The 8,700-nt window shown below is 49.7% G+C and overlaps 1 protein-coding gene across 1 annotated transcript; it reads left to right on the forward strand.

The window, feature by feature from the left end:
• The first annotated feature begins 1,778 nt into the window (after positions 1–1,778).
• On the forward strand, positions 1,779–5,182 carry LOC125514295 (probable tocopherol O-methyltransferase, chloroplastic). The gene is made up of 6 exons (XM_048679606.1): positions 1,779–2,182; positions 3,325–3,494; positions 3,606–3,710; positions 4,355–4,558; positions 4,678–4,780; positions 4,900–5,182. Exons 1-6 carry the CDS (start codon positions 1,813–1,815, stop codon positions 5,046–5,048), a joined length of 1,101 nt encoding a protein of 366 aa, XP_048535563.1. The 5' UTR covers positions 1,779–1,812; the 3' UTR covers positions 5,049–5,182.
• Positions 5,183–8,700: the final 3,518 nt, after the last annotated feature.

Here is an 8,700-nt window from a genome sequence, read left to right on the forward strand (position 1 = left end):
TTTATACCAAAAATACCAAAAAATATTATATCTATCAGATCTCACTCTCGTAAGTGACCGTTAAGGGATTGACAACCCCTAATCGCGTTGGTTGCAAGTAGCTATCGTTTTGTGCAGGTACGAGGGACTTGAGCGTGGCCTCCTACTGGATTGATACCTTGGTTTAAAAAACTGAGGGAAATACTTACGCTACTTTGCTGCATCATCCCTTCCTCTTCGGGAAAAACCAACGCAAACTCAAGAGGTAGCAAGATCGCGCTCGAGCATCTCGAGGTACTCGCCGTCACAGCGCTCCTCGGCCACCCTGATCTGGCGCCAGTGCTCGAGGTACGCCGCCTCCTGCGCTGGCGTCACTCCCATCCAGACCGGCGGCACGCGTACCCACTCGCGCACTACTCCCGTCCAGGAGTAGCGCTCGATGGGGGACGGCTCCCGCTCCGGCTCCGGCTTGATAGGAGACGGCGGGGCCACCGGCGGCACCAGGCTGTCGCCTGCCGCGGAGAGAGCAAGTGCCTGCGCCATTGCCGCCTCGTACCGAGCCTCCTCTTCCGTCTTTGCCCTGCGCCGCTCGTCCTCCTCGCTCTCCCGGTAGACGGCCGCAAGGGCCGCCTGGTCCTCCTCACGGACGACGAGCGCCGGTGGCGGCGAGCTCCGGTCGACCTCGCGCACGCCTCGTCGCCTCGCCTCCTCGTGCTCGAAGGCGAACCTCCTCGCCCAGTTGGGCGAGTCGGATGCGTAGGCGGCCTCGCGGCGCTGCTCCGGCGTCAGCAGCGCCCGCCGGCGCCGCACCTCCTCCGCGTGAGCCCGAGCCGTCCGCGGCGCCGCCGGCACTGGGATCCTATCTGGATCCAGATGTCAGTCGTGCGGCAGCGTCACGTCGGGATACGACAGAGGCTGGCGGTGCTGCCAGTGCCACTCCGCCTAGTGCACTGGCACATTCACGCGCTGCCTCTGCCGGCGAGACGCCGGCACCGGCGGAGGCGGGAGGCACTCCGAGGGGAAAGGGGTGGCGGGGGCCTTGCCCTTGGCCTTGCTGCCGCTAGCGCCGGAGAAGAGGCCCATCTCGCTGTGGTTGTGGTGGATAGGGTTTGCCCACGACGAGGTAGCAAAGGTTGGCAGATGTGGACGGCCCTGCCGCACGGTCGGCTTAAAAAGGACGAGCGCTGTCGCTGACGCGTGGGCCTGTGGTCATAAATTAAGCTGATCGCGTGGGCAGCGAGTAGTTGGACGGCCGCCATGTGGGGACGCGGCGGACAGCGAGAAGACGCGCGGAGCGTCCGTTCGGCGTCCGCGCCGACGCATTTGGGACATAAATTTGAGCCGCAAATGCGTCGGCACGGACACAACACATACGTGATTTGAATTTGGGTCGACGCGTTGGGCCGACACTTTTGTCCGCGCGGATTCAAACGGACGAAAATGGACGAACCCTTTGGAGTTGCTCTAACGCGGCAGTACAGTCCTGTTCCAGCAGGAAAACGTCGGTGCAGCCGGAGCAAAACGCCGAAGGAGCGAGTGGAGTCGCTGCCAGTTTGGCACGGGGACAACGTCAAGTCACAGTACCGCGGGCTATGGTTAGCTAGCTTGGCACGGTGTGACAAATGGGCTACTAGATGCGACGAGTCTCGCCTCTCGCAGCCGCCCATCTTTGCCCCAATTTTTACCCAATCGTACAGGTGTACGTTCGTCTGGCATCCGGCGGCATGCTGAGCTGCCTGCCACTGCCGTGCGTGGCCCACGTGACCTCGCGTCAATAAAAAATACCACTCCACCCCCGGAGCTGTCAGGCTCTCACGAGGCTCCAAATACAAAATGGCAAACTCCGCCGCCCTGCTCCACTCACTCCTCTCCACCGCCTGGACGCCGCGCCGCCGCCTCGACCGAGCCTCGGCCACGCGGCTCGCCCCGTCCCCCGGCCCGCCCTGCCGCTCCCGCCGGCCGGCCCGCTCCGTGCGCCCGATGGCGTCGTCGACGACCGCGGCCCGGGCCGACGCGGCGCCGCCGGGGCTGAAGGAGGGCATCGCGGGGCTCTACGACGAGTCGTCCGGCCTGTGGGAGAGCATCTGGGGCGAGCACATGCACCACGGCTTCTACGACTCCGGCGAGGCCGCCTCCATGTCCGACCACCGCCGCGCCCAGATCCGCATGATCGAGGAGGCCCTCGCCTTCGCCGCCGTCCCCGGTAAGCAACGTCCGGTCCGGACCCCACGCTCGTGTCGCAATTCGCACCAAGGTCGAGCTATCTGCTTGGCTCAACCGTGCCGCGGCCCAATTCGTTGCTGGCCAGCAACAGCCCACGGGGCGGATTTGTGCGCTCTATATTGAGCTGAGCTATCCGACTGGCTGTACTTGCCAGTTGCCACGCTGATGACCATTGCTTTTGCAAGTACGAGATGACACTGTTTGGATTGAGCTTGGGCGTCTTATCACTGCCCTGCCAGTACTCTCTGGCTCTCTGCTCGCCGCTGTGGCACCAGCGAGCCAATCTGGATTTGGGCCCAAAAATGTGCCTGGGCTGCGAATCTTTTTGCAGTACGTTCTGCCGCTCCAGTCAGAACTCCTTCCTACCAGAGTGTGGCTTAAAGTGTGGTTGTGCTCTCCAAATTCCCAAGGCTATAGTTCTCTAGTCTGTATAAAATTTTGTTTTAAAAGGAAAGTCAGTAAACGCTATGCAGTACACCTTTTTTTAGATGTATAATACACCTCTCGATCAGCCCGTTTAGAAGACCGCACTAGTGCTACGTGGTAAGCTGGTAGCCATTCCCTCCCCTACGAATTCTCTTCTGAACATTCCCTTTCAATTTCTGTAGAGTTTTTGCTTTTACCTTTTTTTAGGATTGTCTTAAGTTTATTTCAAAATTATTTTACGAGTTGCGACTTCTTTCTTTGAGAAATTAAGTTTGGGGTCTCCTGTAACTTTGGTGCTAGAGTGTGATTTCATTTTGTGCTCACTCTCCACGATATATGCATTGTTTCTTTAATTGAGATGGCATGAAGAGAATGCCATAGACTTATCAGGTATTATTGCTGCCTAAAGTTTAATAATAAACATGAATATATGTTCAGTCATAAGTATTACAGTTGCATAACCTCAACTACATCTTCAGTTCAGTAGTATCTTGCAGCACAGTTCCATGGGAAATCAGGCTAGTTCAAATTAACAAAAAGGGTTAAAGGAGACATTTAAAGAGAATATAGCACCTTGTTCAAAACAAGGGGAACTTCGTCAATTTGACGTTATGTATGGACAATTAGCTTGATCTGTACTTCAAGTATATAGTGCATGATTAACTGCTGTTTTTGAGCGAATGCCTGTGCTTGCAGACGATCCGACAAACAAACCCAAAACGATTGTTGATGTTGGATGCGGAATCGGTGGTAGCTCAAGATACCTGGCGAACAAATATGGAGCACAATGCTCTGGGATCACATTGAGCCCAGTGCAAGCTGAGAGAGGAAATGCCCTCGCGGCAGCGCAGGGGTTGTCGGACAAGGTTTGTCTACTGTTCCGCTCTTGCCGAGTTTGCGGTTTCAATTTCTGACCTCAGACCTACTTGGGGTTTGGTTTTGTGTTAGAAGTGACAATATGCACATGTTTGGCCCAGGCTTCTTTCCAAGTTGCTGATGCTCTGGAGCAACCATTTCCTGATGGGCAGTTTGATCTTGTCTGGTCTATGGAGAGTGGTGAGCACATGCCGAACAAACAGAAGGTAAACATACTAGTTCTAGAAGAAACTAAACAGTACTCCCTCCATTCCAAAATATAGTGCGCCCGCGCTTCCCGAGGTCCAACTTTGACCATAAATTTAACCAACGAGACCAACTGCGGCGGGAGAAAAAATTATATAATTAAAAAACTTCTTTCGAATACGAATTCATTGATATAATTTTTGCTCCCGCCGCAATCGGTCTTGTTAGTTAAATTTACGGTCAAAGTTGAAGCACGGAGATAGAGGAAGCACTACATTGTGGAATGGAGGGAGTATGAGTCATTGCAAAACCGTTCAAGACAGGCTGCCAAAATATTACTCCCTCCGCTCCCTAATATAAGACCTTTTAGCTTTTTCTTGATTTTAGTATGTATGTTCACTCATTTTAGTATGTATGTAGTCAATATTTTGAAATAGTTAAAAGGTCTTATATTAGGGAACAGAGGGAGTATATCAGTTTGTGTGACAAACTGGGTCGATATGTATCTCTTGCAAATAACTTGTGTTGTTGGAAAGTACATATTACCTATTTATGTAATTACCTTTTTTCAAGAACATGTAATTACAAACGACAAAACCAGAAGGTTAGTCCAATCAGGTATGAAAATAGGTGTTGAGTGAAATCTTACCAAATCTTTTATCAGTTTGTAAGCGAGCTGGCACGCGTCGCAGCTCCAGGAGGAACTATCATCATCGTGACCTGGTGCCATAGGAACCTCGCGCCGTCGGAGGACTCACTGAAACCTGACGAGCTGAATCTTTTGAAAAAGATTTGTGATGCATATTACCTCCCGGATTGGTGCTCGCCCTCGGATTATGTCAAGATTGCCGAGTCATTGTCTCTTGAGGTATTTCCCCCAAAAAATTGAATTAATTTGACCTATCTGATACACAAATTTGCATGATACCAAAATTTGATATATATTTTTTGACCTATCTGATACACAAAATATTCCTCTACTGTCAGGATATCAAAACGGCCGACTGGTCAGAAAACGTGGCCCCGTTCTGGCCTGCTGTCATCCAATCAGCACTGACATGGAAAGGCCTCACTTCTCTACTAAGGAGTGGTATGCTCTTCCTGTGTTTCTCTGTCTGTACTGCTCATCAAACTGAGATGGTCTGTTTCATATTCTTTTTCTAGCCGATATACATTTTCAACTCACTTTGCTGTTGTCTTGATCATCAGGATGGAAGACGATAAAGGGAGCACTGGTGATGCCTCTCATGATCCAAGGCTACAAGAAAGGCCTCATTAAGTTCAGCATCATCACCTGCCGCAAACCCCAAGCAGCCATAGAAGGAGAACCTGAGGCCGCATCGCCCAGTGTAGAATAGAACCCATGTGATTGGAATAGACTCGGCTTGCTGTCGCCTCGTAGCTGAATAATTTCGTGTTACCGTGCCTCTCTATCTGCAACTGGAAGTGGCATATGAAAGTGGTTCCTAAAGCAAAATTCTCCTCAGATTCATTAGAGCGTTACTGTACTTACAAAAAAGGGAAGCCTGTCAGATTTATGATGCGCGCTGATGTGGATTGATCGGTAGAAAGAGGAAGAACACAAAATCCTATGACGCTATACATGCAAGCAAAATGCACCATGGGTGTGGTTGGTTGTCCGCATAGAGCCCAATCAAGCCTTTGCGGGACGAAATTGGTCTGTTCAGTTGTCTGCGTTCCATGTTTTGGCCTGTTTTGCACGGACCTTAAAGCATCTCCTAGCCAGGCCCGCTGAGAATGGCCAAATCGACAGTTTCCAACGAGCCAGGCTTGGCGATGTAGGGGAGGGGAACACGGTGCCGAGTTCATGTGACCACGGAGATGGCGCAAACTCGTGTGCGTCTTCGAAAAAGTGGCAAGAGGAATTGGGGTCGCCGCCCGCCGACTCGGTCGCCCTATATAGCCAGCTTCACCTCACCGCTCAAACTCCCGTCAGCCTCCCCCCTCGAGCTTTTCCTCCCGTGCCAATCAACACTGACGTGTAGATAAGCGGCGCGTCTTCTCCGCCCGGCGGTACATGGTGGCGGCGACTCGTGTCCTCCTCTTCTCCGACCTGCTTCGCGCCTCCTTTGAGCTGCATCGATGGCTATGAGTTCGACCACCCCCTTCTCTGTACTCATTCTAGCTAGATCTATGAGCATGTGGTAGGATTAGATCTGTGACCATGTTATAGGATTGTACACTGGCGATCTGTGATGATGTGATGTTTTGGTAACTAGTGGTGATGGATTTGTAGCATGCTAGGGGTTGTATCCATGTCGGCAAGTATTGGTAGCTAGTTGTGATCGATTGGTAGCATGTCTGTTGGTGGGTGGCCGTGTGTTCATGGATTGGCAGCATGCATTTTGTTGTGTGGTAGTGTGTTGAACTCCATGGATTGGTAGCATGCATGTTGTTGTGTGCTAGTGTGTTGAACTCCATGAATTGGTAGCATGCTAGTTGATCTATGGTTCTCATACCGTGATGTGTTGAACTAGATGGTTTGCTAGTGTGTGATATGCTTATTGTCCACGTGTGTGCTAAGATTATAACATGAGCACACAAAGAGTTTAGTGAGGCCATTGTCCTGTCGGAGAGCTAGTTCTCGCCATCCTATGTCGATGACTCCAAGCCTCCCACCGAGGACCAAATGTCTCCTGACTCATATGTGTTCGAGGGGTGTGCTGTGGATCCTCCTTTTTTTGCCTATACCATTTGTGTTGGTTGTGCCAAATGTTGTTATTGCTGCTACGCAAAAAGAAGCCGTGAAAGGCAAAGAAGGATGATAGAGGGAACTCCATGAAATGGTAGCCGCTCCTATCCATGTTCGTGCTTAGCAAGATGTGTGAGATCATAGCCAGTGGGATTAGGACTGGTAAGGGCTTCAAGAAGATGCACTTGAACTCTGTTGCCAAGCAGGTGTTTGAGTTATGTGGTTCGAAGTCTCCGCCACCCAGGTCTACAACCACATCACGAAGTGGAGAGCTAGATTGTTCCAAGTGTCCAAACTTAGAGACCTTAGAGACGCCTTATGAGATCAAGCCACCTGCTCGATCGTTTTGGAGGCAGAGCACTATCAAAGCCACATCGTGGTTAGCTCACATACCCCTCCCTTGTTTAAGCCTATCAACCATTGTCCTACAACTAACAACGCCATGTTTTTTCTTAGGACCATCCAAGGACACAGAGTTCCTCAACACACCCATCCATAACTATGCCGAGATGTAGCACATCTTCTACTTTGGGATGGCAACCGACAAGCATGCCGTGGGTTGCGGTGAGCTGCTCGGCCATGCCTAATGATGGCAGCTGGAACTACGTCGGTATTTTCCCGAAGAGGGAGGGATGATGTAGCACAGCGACGGTAGAGTATTTCCCTCAGTTATGAAACCAAGGTATCGAACCAGTAGGAGAACCAAGCAACACAACGTAAACAACACCTGCACACAAATAACAACACCTCGCAACCCGGCGTGTTAAAGGGGTTGTCAATCCCTTTCGGGTAACGGCGCCAGAAATTGGTGTGTGACGGTAAAAAGGTTGTAATATGTTGGATAAATAGATCGTAAATAAAATAAAGTGCAGCAAAGTATTTTTGTATTTTTGCTTTAATAAATCTAAAAATAAAAGCAAGGAAAAAGTAGATCGCAAAGGCAAATATATGACAAATAAGACCCGGGGGCCGTAGGTTTCACTAGTGGCTTCTCTTGAGAAAAATAGCAAACAGTGGGTAAACAAATTACTGTTGGGCAATTGATAGAACTTCAAATAATTATGACGATATCCAGGCAATGATCATTATATAGGCATCACGTCCAAGATTAGTAGACCGACTCCTGCCTGCATCTACTACTATTACTCCACACATCGACCGCTATCCAGCATGCATCTAGTGTATTAAGTTCATGAAAAAACAGAGTAATGCAATAAGAACGATGACATGATGCAGACAAGATCTGTTTATCTATATGGTGGTAGATATAGATCTCGTCTTTTTATCCTTAGTAGCAACGATACATACGTGTCGGTTCCCTTTCTGTCACTGAGATCAAGCACCGTAAGATCGAACCCACTACCGGGCACCTCTTCCCATTGTAAGATAAATAGATCGAGTTGGCCAGACAAAAACCAAATATCAGAGAAGAAATACGGGGCTACAAGAGATCATGCATAAAAGAGATCAAAGAAACTCAAATACTTTCATGAGTATAAAAACATAGATCTGGTCATAAACTCGAAGTTCATCGATCCCAACAAACACACCGCAAAAGAGTTACATCATATGGATCTCCAAGAGACCATTGTATTGAGGATCAAGAGAGAGATGAAGCCATCTAGCTACTAACTACGGACCCAAAGGTCTACAAAGAACTACTCACGCATCATCGGAGAGGCACCAATGGAAGTGGTGAACCCCTCCGTGATGGTGTCTAGATTGGATCTGGTGTTTCTGGACTCTGCAGCGGCTGGATGAATATTTCGTCGACTCCCCTAGGGTTCTGGGAATTTTGGGGTATTTATAGAGCAAAGAGGCGGTCCGGGGGGCACCCGAGGTGGGCACAACCCGCCAGGGCGTGCCAGGGCCTCCTGGCGCGCCCTGGTGGGTTGTCCCATCCTTGGGACTCCCCTAGGTGCAACCAGGGCCCATCTGCTTCCTTTTGGCCCATAAAAATCATCATAAAGCTTCGTGCCATTTGGACTCCGTTTGATTTTGATTTCCTGTGATGTAAAAAACATGGGAAAAAACAGGAACTGGCACTAGGCACTATGTCAATAGGTTAGTACCAAAAAACGATATAAAATGACTATAAAATGATTATAAAACATCCAAGATTGATAATAAAACAACATGGAACAATCAAAAATTATAGATACGTTGGAGACGTATCAGCATCCCCAAGCTTAACTCCTACTCGTCCTCAAGTAGGTAAGTGATAAAAACAGAATTTTTGATGTGGAGTGTTGTTCATCAAGTCATATCATATTCTTTTCTTTATAGCATGGACATTT

Source organism: Triticum urartu, chromosome 6, assembly GCF_003073215.2.
Source record: "Triticum urartu cultivar G1812 chromosome 6, Tu2.1, whole genome shotgun sequence".
NCBI lineage: Eukaryota > Viridiplantae > Streptophyta > Magnoliopsida > Poales > Poaceae > Triticum > Triticum urartu.

Bases quoted from the DNA above. Each gene is read 5' to 3' on its own strand.
- LOC125514295 (XM_048679606.1), top strand. From the start codon at position 1,813: ATGGCAAACTCCGCCGCCCTGCTCCACTCACTCCTCTCCACCGCCTGG. The intron at 4,559-4,677 runs GTATTTCCCCCA...CTCTACTGTCAG, and splicing joins CCGAGTCATTGTCTCTTGAG to GATATCAAAACGGCCGACTG. The intron at 4,781-4,899 runs GTATGCTCTTCC...CTTGATCATCAG, and splicing joins CACTTCTCTACTAAGGAGTG to GATGGAAGACGATAAAGGGA.